Here is a 22,537-nt window from a genome sequence, read left to right as displayed (position 1 = left end):
GCATTCTCAATTATATCGACGATTGGTTGATTTTAGCTCAGTCAGAGCAGATTGCGGTTCGACATCGAGATGTCGTTCTCGCACATATGGGGGAGCTGGGTTTGAGACTGAACGCCAAGAAGAGTGTACTTTCTCCGGCTCAGAGAACCACCTATCTAGGCGTAGTATGGGATTCGACCGCGATGCAGGCACGATTGTCTCCTGCTCGTATCGAGTCGATCCTCATCTCAGTCAAGAGAGTCAGAGAAGGCCAGTCACTCACTGTCAGACAATTTCAGAGATTGTTGGGTCTGATGGCAGCTGCGTCCTACGTGATACCTCTTGGCCTGCTGTACATGAGACCCCTACAGTGGTGGCTCAAGACCAAGGGATTTTCCCCGAGGGGCAATCCGCTTCGCACTGTCAAGGTCACGCGGCGCTGCCTCCGTGCCTTAGACATGTGGAAGAAACCTTGGTTCTTGAATCAGGGCCCGGTGCTGGGAGCTCCTTGTCGCCGTGTGACACTAGCGACGGACGCGTCCCTCACCGGCTGGGTTGCGGTCATGAGTGGCCACCCTGCCCGTGGTCTGTGGAGCGATCGCCATCTAACGTGGCATATCAATTGTCTAGAAATGCTAGCAGTTTATCGTGCACTGAAGCACTTCCTCCCAGACCTGAGAGGTCACCATGTGTTGGTACGCACTGACAACACATCAGTGGTCTCTTACATCAACCACCAGGGCGGTCTGCGTTCGCGCCCTTTGTACAAGCTTGCGCACCAGATCCTGGTGTGGTCCCAGAACAAACTCCTCTCATTAAGAGCAGTATATATTCCTGGGAAGTTAAATATGGGAGCAGACATACTGTTGAGGCAGGGGCCGAGGCCCGGGGAATGGAGACTTCACCCACGGGTGGTAGATCAGATATGGAGAGTGTTTGGCAGGGCTCAAGTAGACCTTTTTGCGACTCAGGAGACGTCACAATGTCCCCTCTGGTTCTCTCTAGTTCATCCAGCTCCTCTGGGACTGGACGCTATGGTACAGACCTGGCCGAGGCTTCGTCTGTACGCTTTTCCCCCTATCGCTCTGCTTCCGGGAGTTCTGGCGAGAGTACGCCGGGACGGGGTCCGTCTGTTATTAGTAGCCCCGTTCTGGCCGGGCCGAGTATGGTTCTCAGATCTAGTCTCGCTCCTCGACGGCTCTCCGTGGGAGATACCGATCAGGACAGACCTACTCTCACAGGCGCAGGGCACGTTAATTCCCCCTCGCCCGGAGTTGTGGAAGCTGTGGGTGTGGCCCCTGAGGGGGCACAACTGGTAGCAGCTGGTCTCTCAACTGAGGTTGTGGAGACCCTACTCCAATCCAGAGCTCCCTCTACGAGGAAACTGTACGCCCTGAAGTGGAAGCTTTTCACTTCATGGTGCAGAGACCGCCAGCTAGACCCAGCAAACTGCCCAGTTGGTACAGTTCTGGAGTTTCTACAGGCTAGGCTCTCTGCAGGGTTGACCCACTCTACTCTGAAGGTCTACGTGGCGGCCATTGCGGCCTACCACACCCTTCTCGACGGTCAGTCTCTGGGAAGACACCCCCTAGTTACACGTTTCCTCCGCGGTGCACTGAGGCTGAGACCTCCAGTACGGTCCCGTATTCCCCCGTGGGACTTGGTTGTGGTGTTAGAGGCTACGTGCAAACCCCCGTTTGAACCTATTCAAGATATCTCAGACAGACATCTCACACTTAAAACCTCTTTTCTGTTGGCTATTACCTCTCTGCGGAGAGTAGGAGATCTTCAGGCCCTCTCGGTGGCCCCTTCTTATCTTGAGTTTGCACCAGGCATGACTAAAGCGTTCATATACCCTCGAGCAGGATATGTTCCCAAGGTTCCCTCTGTTACACCACGACCTGTAGTGCTGCAGGCCTTCTGTCCTCCTCCCTTTCGGGAGCCCGACCAGGCGAAGCTAAACTGCATGTGTCCGGTTCGAGCACTGGACGCATACGTCCACAGAGCTGCCCTGTGGAGAAAAACTGACCAATTGCTTGTGTGCTACGGTCCCCCCAAGAGGGGTTCTCCTGCTTCCACGCAGACTATTATTCGTTGGATAGTCGAGGCTATCAACGTCACCTATGAGTCCTCTGGTCGTCCCCCGCTGTCGGGAGCCAAGGCTCACTCTACTCGGGGTATGGCGGCCTCTAAGGCCTTCTTAGCAGGTGTATCCATGCTGGACATCTGCAACGCTGCGTGGTGGTCCACGCCCTCTACATTTGTTAGGTTCTATGGCCTAGATATGCCAGTCACTCCAGGCGCTTCTGTCCTCCTGTCCTGAGCTGTGCTCTTCGGATACACACCAGGCAGGGGTTTGGTAGTCTGGCGGCGTTAGGACTCGTTCCCCAAAGCGCTTCGACGCAGCTCGAGTTCCTGAAGAGGAACGTCTCTAGGTTACGTATGTAACCCTAGTTCCTTGAAGGAACGAGACGCTGCGTCTCGGAGCCATACCCCCGGCACCCCTGCCGGCGCTTGCTGGTACTCGAAGCTGACGCCAGCTACGTGGCACGTGCTTTTATAGCTTCCTGGTCGCTTACGTCACCACGTCGGTGACGTCACGCCCTTCCATTGGACTGATTACACACGATATTCAGAGTCGCGTACGCTGAACGCATTCCCCAAAGCGCTTCGACGCAGCGTCTCGTTCCCTCGGGGAACTAGGGTTACATACGTAACCTAGAGACGTTTTCTCTCCACCATGCTATTTCCCTCCTACATCTCCGATTTGCTCTGCTCTTCTCAGGGTTATGAGCCTTTTCCTCAGCATCACTTGTAATTATTTGTAATTATTCCAGTGGTGCCCTCCCCTTCTTATTTGCCCACTTCTATTGCCTCTTGAGGGCCTTTAGTTCTTTACGGATGTTATGGATTTTGTTGGCTCTATTACACCCAACATATGGCTACTTGGACTTTTTTCCTCTGTACCAAGTCTCTCAGCAGCAACTTTCATGACCAATGTTGCCATTGTCTGCAATCTCCTCTCCACATCACCTTTCACTATTATTTCCAATGCCAGGTCTATGTCCTATTCCAAATCTGTTGCTTGACTGGCTCCAGGCCTTCTGATCCGCACAGTCTATGATGATGTGTTTGGCTGCACAGCATGCACCACGTGGAGGCTCTGGGTACTGTGGGGTGCTTCCTGACCCTGCTTTTCCTCTGTTTCACCAGATTGAAGATCTGTGTATTGTGGTACTCTCTGTTGCTCCTTACATTTCATCCTTGACTGGTGGATTTTCGGACCTCTCTGATTCTTACACATTTTGCCACAGGCGCACTGAATATTCATTGTCATTAGTTCATTGCTTCGTGTCAATTACCTTTTGTCTGTCCACATAGGAAGCTCTTCCACCACCCCCCCTCTCGGGCTTCCTTGGGGGTATCTTTCTCTTCTTTTATCTGTAGCTTTCTGGGGTTCTCCCTCACAGGAGCTGCAGTTAGGGCTGCTAACCCAACCTTCCCCCAATAATATAAAAATGTTTTTGAAAACCACATCAGCATATTAGAATGATTGAGAATGATAATGTAACACTGAAGACTGGACTAATGACTAAAAATCCAGCTGTTCCATCGCAGGAATAAATTATATTTTAATATATGTTGAAACGGGACTTCCGGCTGACATGGGTGGGGAGTAGCAGCATTTCGCCCTTGCTCCCACAGTTTACAATTTAAAGTTTATTTTTTGGCCCATCATCGACTTTATTATCCATTTAATCAGTCAGCTTACTACTTTGAAACTTTCGGGGCGAAAATGGCTTCGAAATCTAGACAAAACACCAAGAAAGACGAAGTTAAGAAAGACGAAACACAGACTAGCAGGAATTTAGCAGATATTGATACCCTGACTACGCTGTTGGAAGAACACCGGGCGGCATTGTCTTCGGAATTTAAATCAGCATTTTCCACCTTGGAATCGAGACTCGACATTTTACATACAACGGTAAATGACCACGAGCAGAGACTTTGCTCACTTGAAGCAAATGCGGACACGAGCAGCCTGAGCGTCGGAGCCCTAGAGTCAAAGTTTGCGGCTTTAACTGACGAACACGCTAAACTCAAAGCCAAGGTTATGGATCTAGAAGGGAGGAGCCGCAGAAATAACATACGAATCTTTGGCTTACCTGAGACGATTGAGGGCCCTCGTCCGACTACTTTCTTTTCCGAGCTCTTAGTGAAAATTTTGGTGCAAGCCTATTTACCTCTCCTCCTGAATTGGATCGTGCCCATCGCGCCCTCACAGCGAAGCTAAAGTCGGGGGAGGGACCTAGGTCTGTGATAATTCGTTTCCATAAGTTCCAGACCAAGGATTTGGTGATTCGCGAAGCCCGCAAGCTAAGAGGAAAGCTTCAATATCGCGGCAATGCGGTCTTCATCAATGAGGACTACAGTCCCGAAGTTTTGGAGATGCGTGCTGAATACCGAGCAGTGATGAAGGAGCTGTACCAGCTTGGTCTGAGACCGTCTCTTCATTTCCCATCTAAACTTTTCATCACGACGTCGGATGGTAAGAAGAGGCGCTTATCGTCAGTTCATGAGGCTGGTGAGTTTATTAAAACCCACCGGCGCGAGTCGACAGAAGCTACGTGAGCTGTTGACTTTTCTGACTAACGCTACTCGCGACTACTCACACGATGCTGAGTTTCGGATTTAATTTGTATTTTTTTTTCATTTATATTATTGTCTAGTATACAATATCTGGACACCGCTACAAGTTCGTAGCTATTTGTTATGATATACAGGATTTGTAGTTTTCGCTCTTTTCGCTCATCTTGCTCCTGGATGATCATAAGACTGTAATTTTATACATCTGCTGCCCAGGAGAACTTTTATGCTGACTGTTAAGGGTCATATACAACGTTGTTTTGTGTTTACTGGTAGTCTGATTTTGATTTTGTTTTTCATTCATGGGCTAAAATGCATATTTTTGTGGAGCCGGGGTCCTTTGTGCAATTTGATAGTAAATTTTGTAATTTTGAAAAATTGCATGAGATGCTGATGTTTAGCAGGTTCTCTGCGTGGTTCTGGGTTGATATGTTAGGAATGGGATTTAGGATTTTGAAATGGGTTTTTGTTTCTTTTTCTTTTTTGAATGCTATGGCTTTCCAAATTGCTTTATTGTATTTTATTTTATTTTCCTTGAAGTGTTTCTTTTCTCCTTTATTTTCTTGCGCTTGGCTCAGATTTGAAACTGTCATGTGGCCGATTGATAATGGCTAAGACTAAAGAGAGTTCCAGTATTCGTTTCTTATCATGGAATGTTAAAGGGGTGAACAATAATATTAAAATTAGCCGCATTATGTCTCATCTCCAACATCTTAGGGGGGATGTGTTCTTTCTTCAAGATGGGTGGGCCATTTATATCATTCAAATTTTAGTGCTCGAGCAAGAGGTGCTGCTATTCTTATTCACAGAAGTATCCCTTTCGAGTTGGCTAATGTTATGTCTGATCCTAATGGGCGTTATGTCCTAATTACTGGCAAACTCAGAGATGTGCCTATCGTTATGGCAAGTATTTATGCCCCTAACTGGGATGATGACAAGTTTATATCCAATTTCTTTTCATCCATTCCTGATATTGACAGAAGACATATTATAATAGGGGGTGATTTTAACTTTGTTCAAGACACTGTTTTAGATCGATCCTCGAGCAGACCTTGTGTATCAACTAACTCGGCCAAAACTTTGAATACCTTTGCTGGGCGATTGGGCCTGTCCGATCCCTGGAGATTAAAATTTCCCACTAATAGTGCCTATTCATTTTTCTCCCACGTTCATCAGTCCTACTCACGAATAGATTTTTTCCTATTAGACAATAGACTACTTTCAAATTTATCGAGCTGTGAATATCACAGCATTGTCATTTCGGATCATGCACCCACCTCTGTTGACGTTAATATTTCTCAGATCACACATTCTCCCAAACAGTGGCGCTTCCCCTCTCTCTTTTTGGCTAATGATGATTTCAAGAAATTTTTGGCTGAGCAAATAGCCCTATTTTTTGAGGTCAACGATATGCCAATTATTAATAGAGGGACTCTCTGGGAAGCATCTAAGGCATATTTGAGAGGTATGATAATTTCTTACTCTTCTGGTAATAACAAGGCTGACAAGCTTAAATTAGATACAATCCTTAAGAACCTACAAAGTTTAGATCATCAGTATGCTGTTGATCCAAATAAAGATCTGTACAAAGAACGCCTTCGTTTACAAACGGAATTTAATAAGCCACGAATAAGGCTGAAGTGCAGTTGCTTAAATCTAAGCAATGTTTTTTTGAACTAGGTGATAAGGCAGGTAAATTATTAGCTCATCAAGCCAGAGCATCAGCAGCATCAAGGCTGATTAATGGAATAAGGTCGCCACAAGGAGACGTGTTTCATGATCCACATAAAATTAATAACATTTTCCTAGAGTTTTACGCAGGCCTTTATACCTCTGAGCTTTCCTCATGTTCTGATTATGGGGAATGGTCCTTAGATAAGATCACTTTTCCCAACATTGATAGTAACATGGCTAAGACCCTTGGTGACCCAATATCAGTTTCTGAGGTGGTGGAAGCTATCAAACTTTTACAGAACGGCAAATCACCAGGCCCTGACGGGCTAACTACAGAGTTTTATAAAGTATTTTCTGCATCCCTAGCACCTGCGTTACAAAATATGTTTAACGAGTCTTTTTCTAAAGGCTGCCTGCCTCCCACCCTGTCGTTAGCGTCAATCACTTTAATTGCCAAAAAAGACAAAGACCCTTTACTGTGTAGCAGCTATAGACCCATTTCACTTTTGAATGTGGACTATAAAATTTTAACTAAGGTTTTAGCGTTGCGTTTACAACAAGTCTTGCCCCAAATCATTTCGGATGACCAAACAGGTTTTATGATTGGAAGACATTCTTTCTTTAATACAAGGAAACTTTTCAATATCCTCAATATGCCTAGTTCAGATGTGCCAGAAGTGGTTCTGGCACTAGCCGCTGAAAAGGCGTTTGATAGAGTCGAGTGGGGATATCTATTTCGTATAATGGAAAGCTTTGGTTTTGATGTTCGTTTTATTTCCTGGATCAAACTATTGTATGTCTCCCCACAGGCATCTATTTTAACTAATGGTGTGGTTTCACCACCTTTTTTGCTTCAGAGGGGCACTAGGCAGGGCTGCCCTTTGTCGCCTTTGCTTTTTGCCATTGCCATTGAGCCCTTAGCTATCTGGCTTCGTGAGGATGTAAATTTTAAAGGTATAAATCGACTAGGTAGAGAGTATAAATTATCTCTATATGCAGACGATCTTCTACTCTTTATTTCTGATCCAGAGACTTCTGTCCCCGTTATTATTAACATTTTAAACCATATCGGTAAAATTTCAGGGTATAAAATTAATTTTCATAAGAGTGAGTTGTTCCCTGTAAATTCTTTGGCGAATAACCTTGCACATTCACTTCTATCATTTAAATGGGCGGCTGATGAATTTAAGTATCTGGGTATTACTGTGACCAAATCTTTAACTGGAATGTATGTTTCTAATTTTGTCCCCTTACTTAAAAAGGTTGAGTCTGACATGGAACGTTGGGCTAACCTCCCTCTTTCCCTTGCTGGACGTATAAGCCTAATCAAGATGACTGTTCTTCCCAAGTTTTTGTATTTATTTCAGCATATTCCAATTTTTCTTAAGAAAAAGTTTTTTATGGATTTGGACAAACGAATAATTTCCTTTTTATGGGGAAATGGACCAGCTCAAATTAAGAAATCAGTTTTAGAGCTCCCTAAAAACAAGGGAGGTCTTGCACTCCCAAACTTTTTGCACTATTATTGGGCCTGCAATATCCAGAAAATTGTATACTGGAGGAACAATCTGAATTCTAAACCCCCTTGCTGGGCCTACCTGGAACAGTCCTCAGCGCGCCTCTCTCTGCACTCAGTTATATGCTCTCAACTACCATTGCCTACAAACATTAGTTCAAATTTAGTAGTGTCTCACTCAGTTAAGATATGGACTCAATTTAGAAAACAGACTGGCTTGCATAGGTCTTCTACACTCTCTCCGATAATTAAAGACCACAGTTTTTCACCCTCTAATATGGATGAGGCGTTTCGAATATGGTTTGATAAAGGCATAAGGACCATTGATGATCTCTATGAGTGTGGAGTTTTCTCGTCCTTTAATAACCTTTCCAAAAGATTTGACTTACCTAATTCCCACTTATTTAGTTTCTTTTAAGTCAGGCATTTTGTGCAAAAACTATTCCCTCACTTTCCGAATCGCCCTCCTGAATCGCCATTGGATGACTTCTTAAAGCTTGAACCACATTCAAAACACTGTATTTCTGTAATTTATAATTTGATTCACAATAATAATCCAGACACTACAAGTAGGACCAGAACGGCATGGGAGGGAGACTTGGGATTTGGAATCTCTGATGAACGTTGGGAGCGCATTCTTGCTCTCATACACACGTCATCTATAAGTGCAAGACATGGCCTGATACAGTGTAAGATTTTACATAGGGTTTACTACACAAATGCTAAACTTGCTAAAATATACCCGTCTGTCAGTGATGCATGTAATAGGTGCAAGCAATCACCAGCAGATCTCATTCATATGCTGTGGGGATGCCCTAAATTATATGATTATTGGACTAAAATATTCAAAATTCTGAGAGAAGCCTTTGCCATAGATCTTGACCTAAATCCTCTTCTAGCCATCTTTGGGATGGCCGTTGAACTTAACCTTTCTGTAACGGTTCAAAAGGCTCTAGCCTTTACCACTTTGCTAGCAAGACGTCTCATACTCCTGAAGTGGAAACATGCCTCACCCTCTTCTTTTGATTCATGGCTGAAAGAAGTGTTCACCTGCATTAAATTGGAAAAGATCAGACTGTCACAGACTGGATCTTTAAGGACCTTTAATAAACTGTGGCGCCCCTTTTTAGAGTATTAACTAGCTAATTCTCAAGACACTTAAGCTGAGCATCTCCTGATAATTTATTTTATTTTTTGAAATGCTTTAAGATATCAATATTATTATTATTTTTTTTTTAAATTTTGGTTATTATTATTATTTTTTAATTATTATTATTTATGTAATTTGCTGTTGTTGTTGTTGTTTTTTTTTGGAGGCTGTGGGTTGTTTACTTGAGGGAGGATTTTATTGGGGTATTACTGTGTGGAACGATTATTTTGTAAAATCATTATTATTATACGTTGACTTGATGTTCCCAGCAGAAAAACCAATAAAGAAATTGAAATTAAAAAGATTTAAAAAACCAAAAAAAAAAACCGAACAAAAAAAAAAAGATATATATATGTTGAAACAGAGAACAGTTACCGTATTTTTCGGACTATAAGTCGCACTTGAGTATAAGTCACATCAGTCCAAAAATACGTCATAACGAGGAAAAAAACATTTATAAGTAGCACCGGACTATAAGTCGCATTTATTTAGACCCAAGAACCAGGAGAAAACATTACCATCTACAGCCGCGAGAGGGCGCTCTATGCTGCTTAGTGTAGACTACAGGAGCACTGAGCAGCATCTCTGGCAGCATAGAGCGCCCTCTCGCGGCTGTAGAAGGTAATGTTTTCTGTTAGTTCATTTCTCTCGGTTCACGTCAAATTAATTTTGATAAATAAGTCGCACCTGACTATAAGTCGCAGGACCAGCCAAACTATGAAGAAAAGTGCGACTTATAGTCCGGAAAATACGGTACTTTAAATTTTAATAATATTTAACACTGTTACTGATTAAATAATTGAAGCTTTATGAGTATAAGAGACTTTAAAACACACACGCACACACACACACACACACACACACACACAGAGAGAGAGAGAGAGAGAGAGAGACATAGTTTATTCACATGTTGTAAAATCACAACTGAGAGTGATTAGTTGATTATAGATTCCTGTGCTCTGAGTTCCAGCTTTTGTTCCTTCCAGGAGGCTCTGATCATGGCCAGCATGGAGCATCCTCACCTGGTGCGGTTACTGGGTGTGTGTCTGAGCCCCACCATTCAGCTGGTCACACAGCTCATGCCCCATGGCTGTCTGCTGGACTACGTGCACGAGCATAAAGACAACATCGGCTCCCAATTACTGCTCAACTGGTGTGTTCAGATCGCCAAGGTAAGACTTTAAGTATTGAACTCAAATTTAGTAGAAATCACTCTTATGTATCTTACCTTATTGTGGACTTTGATATGGCTCTTGTTTTATTAAAAGTGCTAGATTATTATTATTTATTTATTTTGATATGAATTAGATATGAAGAAGAAAGAAATGACTTACTGCATGTTTAAAGTAAAAGTGATAAGATGTTTGTTTGTATTTTTATTTATTTTATTTTTTTTGCTGTTTGAACTTGCATTAAAACACTGTTCAGATCTTCGTTCAATCTCTCTTCCTCCCAGTCATGCAGCGAGCATCATTTTGCCACATTTCTTTGATATTGGACCCCCCACACCATCTGCTTTCTGTATCACTCTGTTTATCATCTTCGTACACCAATGGTGGTCATATTTCCTCCTCTCTCTTTCTCCCAGACTAGGAGTGCATGCTGAATGATCTCAGAGCTGCAGCAGCAGCAGCTCAAAGACTGCTGGGATAGATAAGCACACATAAATTCTGTCTGATCTGGGTTCCACGTTGTAACTGTGAGCTTTGCTTTGTGTTACTCAAGAGGAAAAATTCTGACATATCTGAGATGCAGAACTGTATGGTATATCAACTTTGTGTGGGGGATTTGAAAAACAGTGATTGAACAGAATAGTAACAAAGCAGCTATTTCAGGAGTTATTGTTTACAAATCATTCATAAAAGGAAAGAAAAAAAAGGGCTCTTGAATGCGAATGCACCAGGTTGTACGGGAGTTACATCACAGCAGGTGGTAGTTGACATGTCAGGCAAAGCATTGCCTTCAGTATGAACTGATGTACTATAACTAAAACTTATAAAGTATTTGCAGCCTGAATGGTATTTGATAATTTTACAAAGACAGAGATGAAGCGAGAGAGATTGCATACACTACCTTTTAAAAGTTTGTAGTTAAGTTAAGATTTTTTAATTTCTAAGATTTTTAAAATTAATAATTTTTAAATAAGTCTCTTATGGTCACCAGTATTGCATCTATTTAATACAAAAGTACAGTAACAACTAAAATATTGTGAAATATCATTACAAAATAATTAAAATAACTGTTTTCTATTTTAATATATTTTACAATTTTCATTCATGTGATGAAAAGCTGAATTTTCAGCAGTCATTGCTCCAGTCTTCAGTGTCACGTGATCCTTCAGAAATCATTCTAGTTCCTTTTCAGGAACTCGCGCTGCGTCAAACGCTTTGGGGAACGTCCCTGACGAGACCAACTCTGAATATCGTGTGCAATCTGTCCAACGGAAAGGCGTGACGTCACGGGAGGGGTGACGTAGCGACCAGGAAGCTATAAAAGCACGTGCAGTGCAGCTGGCTTCAGCTTCTTGTCCTTCAGCAAGCGCTCTGTGTGTGCATGTCATTCTGTCTTGTCAGTCTTATTTATTGTCGTTTGTCACTATTAGCTCCTTTAAGTAGCTATGTCAAAGAGCAAAGCTAAGACTGGCATCTGAAGGGTGAATCCAGACCTCCCTACTCAACAAAGTTAAACGTTGGAGGCGGGGATACACACGGTCTGTGCATGGTCTGCCCGGGATCAAAGCGCACAGCGTATGATTTCACGTGCGCTTCGATCCCGGAGGGCTCTCTTCAAGAAGTGAGCTTTCGCCAGCGTTCCTCGCGATCCCGGTTCCGCTTTCGCCGAGGCGGAGCCGCGCCAGCATTCGTTGGGTTCGCAGATCGATCTGCTGGAAGGAATGGAGACGGGCACGTCCTTATCTCCTACCTTACCCACCAGATCTGCCTGATTCCGAGGTTCGGAAGCCCGAGCTTCGGTTCTTCCCCCCCGAGCATCGGGCTTGACGCTCTGCCTTTCTTTCTCCGAGGAGATTGACACGGAGGGCGTCGGCGAACTTGGAGTTGCACAAACATAAAGTTGCATAAGCACCAGTAAAAACAAACAGTGTTATGCCTAACATTATACGGGCAGCGTTAATGAGCAGTTATTTAATCTCCGAGGGGATTAATATTGTTTGTGTGACTGAGCTATTCGCGCCCTGTCGAGGCAACGCGTGTATTACATCGTTTCCAGTTTTCCAGCAGGAGTTAGCTCTATCACTTCAATGTGTACTTTATCGCAATTTAGACCTTGTTTACTTGTCTGATTGTTTGATTATTTTTAATTCTGAGGAATATGACTTTCAGAAGTCAATTTATCACTACAATGTGTACTTTATCACAATCTAGACCGTGTTTACTTGTCTGACTGTTGGATTGCATTGGATTCTGAGGAATCTAATGACTGTTATCTAACTTCGAGAAGTTCAATATATCACTTCAATGTGTATTGTATCACAATCCAGACCGTATTTACTTGTCTGATTGTTTGATTTCATTAAATTCTGAGGAATATAATGACAGTTATTTGACTCATGAAGTTAGATGTACTGGAGGGACTGCTGGGCGGGAGCAGCCCCCTCCACGTACAAACAGACGCACTGGGCCAGTGACTTCTCAGCCTAATCCGAATCCGGTACTTCAGGCTGGGAGGTCCACGGCCAAGAAGTCATGACGCATTTCGGTCACGACTACAGAGGGCGGCCCCTACTGGGGTAGAGCGGTGTCCACCTTATTACATGGTGCCCGTCTCACCTCAGTGCCCTCGGGAGGTGGGTCTGCCAACCCTGCCAGAGTTTCAGGGTGCAGCGGCTTCCAGCGTGCACTACTCTCAGTTATTTCCGCCCGTGAGTGTAGCGGAGCTGAGACGCTCACCTCCCCTTCGGGGGCCTCTTACACCAGAGATCAGTCTCGAGAGACTGATTCCCTTAGTACATTAGTTAGCAGCGTGGAAACTACTGCCAATGTATCTCAATGGGTCCTGCACACAGTAGAAAGAGGCTATCGCATTCAGTTTGGCCATCCACCGCCGACATTCAACGGGGTTACACCGACAATAGTTGGTTCCCGGCAGGCTCTGGTTATGGAACAAAAAGTGAATACCCTTTTAAGGAAGGAGGCCATCGAGGTGGTCCCTCCTCTAGACAGGGAGTCCGGGTTTTATAGCCGGTATTTCATAGTTCCAAAGAAGGATGGGGGGTTGCGTCCGATCTTAGACTTATGTCATCTAAACCTCTCAGTAATGTCAGACGAGTCCCTCACCGGTTGGGGTGCAGTCAGGAGTGCCCACCTTGCCCGTGGTCTGTGGAGCGGTCTGACATGGCATACCAGTTGTCTAGAGGTGCATCAAGCATTGAAATATTGAGAGGTCACCATGTGTCCCAGGACAAACTCCTCTTGTTCGGAGCAGTGTATATTCCTGGGAGATTGACTGTGGGAGGAGACATACTGTCGAGACAGGGGCCGAGGCCCGGGGGGCTTCACCTCGAGGTGGTGAAGTAGACAGGCACGTAAACACATAGACATGAAAGGGGGCTTGAGCACCTGCCCTTTTTATTCCTGGAGAGAAAGTGCCCTTTTTTCTGGGATGCTTTTTTTTATTTTTGAAAAATAATATATATTTCTGTTTGCACACAGCTTCCCTGTCAAACAAATATATTTATTGAAATATAGTATCTAAATATCAGGTCAGGAGTTCTGAAGCGCTCCCTCTCCCCCGATTGTTAAACCCGATTGTATTGCTTCCGCTAAAGAAAATAGTCCGCTCCGTCTCTACGGTTAGAATCCTGTGAGTCCATAGCAACGCTCTGTTTTTCATGGCAACGGTCTGTTGGTTATAACAGACCGCATTCTACATTGGAATTCAACCAAGCCATGTAATAAAATAAGTTAATAAAAAAAGCATATATCACCACCAGGTGATATGCTTTAGTTATTTTGTTTATCCTATTTACCTGCATTTCCCTGTCAATTAGATGCAAATGTGCGCATTTTAACTAGTTGACGCCTAATTTGCATACAGAACGTTCCCAGTTATTGACTTACATCAAGAGTCTTTTCCCCTGAAATTTAGAAATCTAAATTGGTGAATTTAGAAGAAATCTACAGATGCAAACAGATGGAGGATACACTCTAAAAAATGTAGTAAATGTGGTACATTAATAAATAAAACTGAGTAGAAATAAGTTAACATTAAACTTTAAAAATAACAATATTTATAAATTAACTATTTAAGTAATTTAACTTTTTTTAATTTCCTCGAAACCTTTATAAAATAGTATTCCATACCACCACAAATACATACATGACATTGGCTTTTATTGAATTTTTACTCAATTATTTTGGTAAGTTTAATTTTAAAGTGTTATGTATTCTGATAACACCAAAATAATTAAAACAATGTAGTGCCTTGTGCAAAAATAAACAAATTATTAGTAAAACACGCCCCTCTGTTTGATGCAGTTATTTAGGTTATTCTAAATATGAAGAGTTCAGATGAAAAATCCTCTAAGTGCCATCTGAAATTTACTTCAATAATGATCATTTTTATCAAGCTTGTATGTTTATGTTCACTTATTTCACATTACTGGCAATGAAAATTACCTATTAATTGTCATTTAAGTTAAATTACTGAACTTAAATTCGAGCTTGAAAAAAAAAACTCATAAGAAAATTTCAGATGGCACTTAGAGGCTTTTGCATCTGAACTCTTCATATATACTTGAAACTAGTAGCATAGAAAATGTTTTCAAAACATGCACATTGTGGAATGGTTTCCTTTGCTGCTCTATAAACCTAGTGAATACTAAGGAGACCATGGTTTTTGTGAACTGATTATTTTGTAGACATCTTTTGAAAATGAAACAATTGCGTGAGTTTGAGGAAGATAAAATTAATTAACTTTTTAAATTATTTTTTTTTAAAAGGAAGTCAGAGTTGCGTTAATATATATATATATATATATATATATATATATATATATATATATATATATATATATATACTTTTTTGTTTAAAAAAAAAAAAACTAATTATGAGAAGTGCCCTTTATTTCACTTGAGCCCCTGCCCCTCAAAATGTCTGTGCACGTCCCTGGAAGTAGATATGGAGAGTTTTTGGACCTCTTTGCAACTCAAAAGATATCACAATCCCCTCTGTTTCTCTCTAGTTCATCCAGCTCCTCTGGGACTGGACGCTATGGTACAGACCAGGCATAGGCTTCATCTGTACGCCTTTCCCCTAACGCTCTGCTCCCGGGAGTTCTGGCGAGAGTATGCCGGGACGGGGTCCATCTTTTATCAGTAGCCCCGTTCTGGTCGGGCCCGTTATGGCTCGTTGATCTGATCTCTCTCCTCGACGGCTCTCCATGGGAGATTCTGATCAGGACAGATCTACTCTCTCAGGCGAAGGGCAAAATAATTCACCCTCGCCCGGAGTTGTGGAAGTCGTGGGTGTGGCCCCTGAGGGGGCACAGTTCATAGCTTCCGGTCTCTCAACCGAGGCTGTTGAGACCCTCCTCCAATCCAGAGCTCCCTCTACGAGGAAACTGTACGCCCTTAGGTGGAAGCTCTTCACCTCATGGTGCAGAAACCGCCAGCTTGACCCTGTTAACTGCCCAGTTGGTACAGTTCTTGAGTTTCTCCAAGCTAGGCTCTCTGTGGGGTTAACTCACTCCACCTTAAAGGTGTATGTGGCGGCCATAGCTGCTTACCATGTCCCTTTCAATGATCAGTCAGTGGGTAGACACCCCGTAGTTACACGTTTCCTCAGCGGTGTGCTGAGGCTGAGACCTCCAGTACAATCCCGTGTTCCCCCCTGGGATTTGGTTGTGGTTTTAGAGGCTCTTTGTAAAGCTCCATTCGAGCCAATACAAGATATCTCAGATAGACATCTGACACTTAAAACTGCCCTGTTACTGGCAATCACCTCACTAAAGAGAGTTGGAGATCTTCGGCCCCTTTCGGTGGCCCCTACTTACCTAGACTTTGCCCCTAGTATGGCCAAAGCATTTTTATACCCTCGAGCTGGTTATATTCCAAAGGTTCCCTCTGTTACACCACAACCTATCGTACTGCTGGCCTTCTGTCCTCCTCCCTTTCGGGAGCCAGACCAGGAAAAGCTAAATTGTATGTGTCCAGTGCGAGCACTGGACGCATACGTCCACAGAGCTGACCTGTGGAGAAAATCCGACCAATTGCTTGTTTGCTACGGTCTTCCTAAAAAGGGTTCTCCTGCCACCAAGCAGACCCTAAGTCGTTGGATAGTCGAGGCTATCGACGTCTCCTATGAGTCCTCTGGTCTTCCCCTTCCTTTGGGAGCCAAGGCTCACTCTACTCGGGGTATGGCGGCCTCTAAGGCCTTCTCAGCAGGTGTGTCCCTCTTGGACATCTGCAATGCTGGGGGGTGGTCCACGCCCTCTACATTTGTCAGATTTTATGACCCTGACATGCGAGCCACTCCGGCTCCTCTGTTCTCTCGCCTTAGCTGTGCTCTTCGGATACACACTAGGCAGGGATTTGGAAGTCTGGTAGCATGGGCACATCATTCCCCAAAGCATTAGACGCAGCTCGAGTTCCTGAAAAGGAACGTCTCAAGGTTACGTATGTAACCCTGGTTCCTTGAAGGAACCATACACTGCGTCGCAGAGCCATACTCCTGGCACCCCTGCTGGCGCTTGCTTCCTTACTCGGCACGTGCTTTTATAGCTTCCTGGTCGCTACGTCACCCCGCCCGTGACATCACGCCATTCCGTTGGACAGATTGCACACGATATTCAGAGTCGGTCTTGTCAGGGACGTTCCCCAAAGCGTTCGACGCAGCGTCTCGTTCCTTCAAGGAACCAGGGTTACATACGTAACCTTGAGACGTTTTTCATAATATGCTGATTTGGTGCTCAAGAAACAAATTTATGCGCTGCTTAATATATTTGAAGAAACTGTGATAAATTTGTTTCAGCATTATTTGGTGAAAGTAAAAAAATACATAAAATTTATTTGAAATATAAATATGTTGTAAAATTGTCTGTACTGTGTGCTGTCACCTTTGATCAATTTAATATGTACTTGCTCAATAAAAGTATGAATTTCTTAAAAGTTAAATAAAAAAATTATTTTGTAAAATAATAATAATAATAATAATAATTTTGAACGGTTTGATTTGTTTGGTTCCTGAATGAATATGTGTTTTTGAATGAATCTTCACTCAAACAGACTCAGTCCTTTGTCGCCACCTACCAGGGGCGTCGGACTGGGGGGGTAAAGGGTACCGAGTACCCAGGGCCCGAGGCAGGGGGGGGCCCTTAGAAGTCAGTTTTCTATACATACATATACATGCACTTTTGTATAGCATTTATGTACAACTAAAAAAGTTCCTGTGCAAAACTAAACTTGTAGTTAGGCGCTGGTTTGGTATAAAAAAGTCATTTTCATGCTGTGCAGGGCCCCACACCCCTCTCGAATTAATGCAAATGGTACGACCCGCAGGTCAGGTGCTTCTGCTGCGGACCCGCGGTGATTGAATCAGTTGATGAGACAGGAGCTGGAGTGAGCCGTGAAGAGTCATGTCTCTCCTTAAGAAAGGAATATCAGGGGCTCAAAAACGAAAAGAGAAGCAGAATAAAGAGAGAAGGGCAAATGAGGGCAAGCAGTTGCTCACAAATTTTTTTGAAAAGAGAGGTGAGCTCCAAATGCATCATCAAGCATTGACATTGTTTTAACATAAATATCTACTCCCGGTAGAATAGCATACATTTATGTTTGCATTTATGAATAATATACCAATACTTTATAGTATCACACCCTTCATAGCGAGCAAACAATGTTTCTGATTATTACATGGCTTGGCTGAATTCCAATGTAGAATGCGGTCTGTTATTTCTTGATAACAGACCGCTGCGAAGTATAACAGACCGTTGCCATGAAAAACAGCGCGTTGCTATGGACGCGGAACGGACTATTTTCTTTGGCGGAAGCAATACAATCGTTTTTAAATCAATAAACTCCTTTTTAAATCAATAATTCGTGGCAAATTATTTATTTTGTGGGTAGCCATGTAATAAGCGGGATAATGTATAGAGAGGCGGTCGTTATAGCGAATAACAACCCCGACAGGCTGAACAGGACCCCGACACGAAGCGGAGGATAATGTAATCTAACGTTATACATTATCCCTTACGTAAATAACAGGGAGTGAGAAGCAGACGGAGCTCAACACACTGCCACTCCAGGCAGCTGCCTAAACGCTTGTCTCCTCTTCTGCTGCAGTTCTCCCCACTCTCAGAGTCAGAAGTTTACATGAAAACACTGTATATTTCCCTCCATTGTCAAAATCTAACACCCGAGAAAACACAGATCGTTAGCGCCTATTTTACCGTATTGTTATGCAAATTAGCTCGCACACGCTCTTACATTAAGTACAGGATTGTTCTCAGTATAATAATGCACATCTTAATGATTGAAAAATGACTTATTTTAAAACATAATTCAAAGACTGAATGTCTAGTTTGGCGGTTAGTTTACCCTGTGATTCTATAGTCTAGTCTGCATTTATTTTAAACAGACAAATAATCATCAATTATCTTGTACTTAGCCTACACTTTAAAAAAAAGTATTGTGACAATAAAGGATATTTTAGCAACCATTTGAAGCCATATATTTCAGTTTCAGAGTCAGACCCTGCAGCAGCAGGCCCCTCATCATGGCTAGGTGAAAGCAGTGACAGTGAGGTGGATGTGAGTGTGACAGCGAGACAAGGTGAGCTTTTTAACACTTAGTAATTAGTAATTAAGTGTTAAGAGGAAATAAGCAAAATTAGTACATTGTTATTGTACACATTTAAAGTTTAAAGTGTAATTACTAATTACAGTTTAAAGTTTACAGTTTAAAGTTTAAATGTGTACAATAACAATGTACCCATTTTGCTTATTTCCTCTTGTAGCAGAGGCAGAAATAGAAGATGAGGTTGATATTCATATAAGTGATCAGAGGGAAAGTGAAGAATGTGATGAAGGTAGTCAGGAGCAGGAGGACAGAGCTGAAGAGGAAAGAGAAGAGAATGAGAGACTTAGGGATACTGGAGAGGGATTGTCAGAGGACCCAGGATTATGGCCAACAACTCTTACTGATAAGCACAGGAAAACTATTGTTCAAATGCTAGCAAAAAACTGGACTTTAAAGACCTGATCAGCAAATTTGCGCATGCAAAGACCCGTCAATGGGCATTTAGTAAAAACTGACATTATTTAGTTTGTGTTTCAGACCAAAGTTTTTCTCATTTGGTATGGTCATTTTCAGAACTGCTTTACAGTATATTTGATTTAGTCCAGGTTTGGACCTGCTAGACCTTTTGTCATCTCAGTAAGTAGTACTTTCGACAATAAAACAAATATATATTAATCAGAGTGTGGCCTATTTTGTTTACATTTTAAGTGTTTTTATGATAAAAATGCAATACCTTACCTATTGGTATCACTATGGTATTGGGGGCCCAGCAAGATGGTTTGTACCCAGGGCCCAAAATTTGGTGCTACGCCCCTGCCACCTACTAATGTAACAATGTAACATGCCTAAAGTATACTTTGAAATATCTTTCCCTTATAAATACATGTAAATATTTTAAGTAAAAGAAGTTCATGTCAACCACTGGTGTGCATTTAGCTTTGTATTGTACAGATGAATAGACAAAAGCCTGTGCTGCATAGATTTGAATATGTGATTCAGCTGTTTAGATGAATCTCATGCATTTAAATCATAGTTTTATAAGGTTAGTTGGTATTCAGACACTCTGTAGCTGTACTCACATGACCACTCTGCAGGCTTTCCAAATCAGCTGTAGAAAAAAAAAAGATTTTAGGCACAATACGTTTGAGAAATGTTAACCTGAAGAGTTACAATCGGATGTTATTATTTATGTATAAGACTCACCTCATAAGAGGCTTTTCTAAGAGTGGGCTGTGATGTGGGAGAAAAATCAGAAAGTCTCTAGCCCGTTCTTTTCCAGATAATGGGTAAAACGAGTCAAGGCTTTAGAAATGTCACCCCATTTACTCAAAGTGTTAAATTACTGGCTTCAAAATAATACATTAAACCAAACTTTCACTGGTGCATTATACAAAGATATAGAGGGATATATTAGTGTGCCAATTTCTTGGACATATAAAGCCTTATTGAAAACAACTGTGGGGAGTGTTGATGCAGTTAAGCTTTATCAGTGAAATAGGGATTTTTTTCTACATACTTTTTATTTTAATCCATTGCACAAAGTTGGCCAGTTTTTATACAAACAATACACAACTCATTTTCAGAAGTAAAAAAAAAACTTTTTACTGCATATGTTTTGCTGTGGTCCATACATTATTGATGAAGCAAAACCATGTACATTATTAAGTGCTATATTACTGACATAGTACATGTTGTTTTTTCAATGACTTTTCAATGCCTTCTTCATGCAGCTCCTCTGACATATAAACCCATACTCAAAAACTCGAGTGTGTGTAAGTGTGTCTTAGCCTGGCTATCTGGCTATGAGCGGCTTCTTCTAATGAGGCCAGAGGAATTGAAAAACTGTAAAATAAACAGAGAAAAAGGCACAGGGAAAGTACTCTCTTTCACAATCAGTTAGTGAGCACTGGAATTGAGAGTTTGTGTAGTTCAATGTATTATAACAGTAACAGACACAGTTGTTTTTGGAGACATTTGGCTAATTGTTCATTGTCCTCTTTACAAGTATTTAAATGTGTGTTCTTCCTCAATGCAAGCCATTGAACAGCACTTATAAACTTCATGGCTCATATATATATATATATATATATATATATATATATATATATATATATATATATATATATATATACAACCCGAATTCCGGAAAAGTTGGGACGTTTTTTAAATTGTAATAAAATGAAAACTAAAAGACTTTCAAATCACATGAGCCAATATTTTATTCACAATAGAACATAGATAACATAGCAAATGTTTAAACTGAGAAAGTTTACAATTTTATGCACAAAATGAGCTCATTTCAATTTTGATTTCTGCTACAGGTCTCAAAATAGTTGGGACGGGGCATGTTTACCATGGTGTAGCATCTCCTTTTCTTTTCAAAACAGTGTGAAGACGTCTAGGCATTGAGGCTATGAGTTCGTGGTCGTCTTTGACGTATTTTTCGTTTAATGATGCGCCAAATGTTCTCTATAGGTAAAAGATCTGGACTGCAGGCAGGCCAGGTTAGCACCCGGACTCTTCTATGACGAAGCCATGCTGTTGTTATAGCTGCAGTATGTGGTTTTGCATTGTCCTGCTGAAATAAACAAGGCCTTCCCTGAAATAGACGTTGTTTGGAGGGAAGCATATGTTGCTCTAAAACCTTTATATACCTTTCAGCATTCACAGAGCCTTCCAAAACATGCAAGCTGCCCATACCGTATGCACTTATGCACCCCCATACCATCAGAGATGCTGGCTTTTGAACTGAACGCTGATAACATGCTGGAAGGTCTCCCTCCTCTTTAGCCCGGAGGACACGGCGTCCGTGATTTCCAACAAGAATGCCAAATTTGGACTCGTCTGACCATAAAACACTATTCCAATTTGAAATAGTCCATTTTAAATGAGCCTTGGCCCACAGGACACGACAGCGCTTCTGGACCATGTTCACATATGGCTTCCTTTTTGCATGATAGAGCTTTAGTTGGCATCTGCTGATGGCACGGCGGATTGTGTTTACCGACAGTGGTTTCTGAAAGTATTCCTGGGCCCATTTAGTAATGTCATTGACACAATCATGCCGATGAGTGATGCAGTGTCGTCTGAGAGCCCGAAGACCACGGGCATCCAATAAAGGTCTCCGGCCTTGTCCCTTACGCACAGAGATTTCTCCAGTTTCTCTGAATCTTTTGATGATGTTATGCACTGTAGATGATGAGATTTGCAAAGCCTTTGCAATTTGACGTTGAGGAACATTGTTTTTAAAGTTTTCCAAATTTTTTTTACGCAGTCTTTCACAGATTGGAGAGCCTCTGCCCATCTTTACTTCTGAGAGACTCTGCTTCTCTAAGACAAAGCTTTTATAGCTAATCATGTGACAGACCTGATATCAATTAACTTAATTAATCACTAGATGTTCTCCCAGCTGAATCTTTTCAAAACTGCTTGCTTTTTTAGCCATTTGTTGCCCCCGTGCCAACTTTTTTGAGACCTGTAGCAGGCATTAAATTTTAAAAGAGCTAATTAAGTGGATAAAAGTGTAAAATTTCTCAGTTTAAACATTTACTACGTTATCTTATGTTCTATTGTGAATAAAATATTGGCTCATGTGATTTGAAATTCCTTTAGTTTTCATTTTATTAAAATTTAAAAAACGTCCCAACTTTTCCGGAATTCGGGTTGTATAATTTAACAATATTTTTTGTAAATTATTTGTAAATGTAGAAGAAAATACATTTATTTTTCTATTGGCAAATACAGCTATAATACAGCTATAATTACAAATTTAGGAATAAAAAAAATTAATTAGCAGGCCATTCTTATTGTTGAGCCCTGC

The 22,537-nt window shown here is 42.0% G+C and overlaps 1 protein-coding gene across 2 annotated transcripts in view; it reads left to right on the top strand.

The window, feature by feature from the left end:
- Positions 1-22,537, top strand: part of LOC132153114 (receptor tyrosine-protein kinase erbB-4-like) — a 362,426-nt gene that overhangs the window by 302,054 nt on the left and 37,835 nt on the right. For both annotated transcript variants that reach the window (XM_059562365.1, XM_059562366.1), the window contains one exon: positions 9,953-10,138. In XM_059562365.1, the coding sequence (XP_059418348.1) occupies positions 9,953-10,138 (186 nt within the window). The remainder of the gene's footprint in view (positions 1-9,952; positions 10,139-22,537) is intronic.

The sequence above is a fragment of the Carassius carassius genome, chromosome 11, assembly GCF_963082965.1.
Source record: "Carassius carassius chromosome 11, fCarCar2.1, whole genome shotgun sequence".
Taxonomy (NCBI): Eukaryota; Metazoa; Chordata; class Actinopteri; order Cypriniformes; family Cyprinidae; genus Carassius; species Carassius carassius.
Note: the sequence above shows the minus strand (reverse complement) of the source record. Positions and strands in the feature narration are given on the sequence as shown.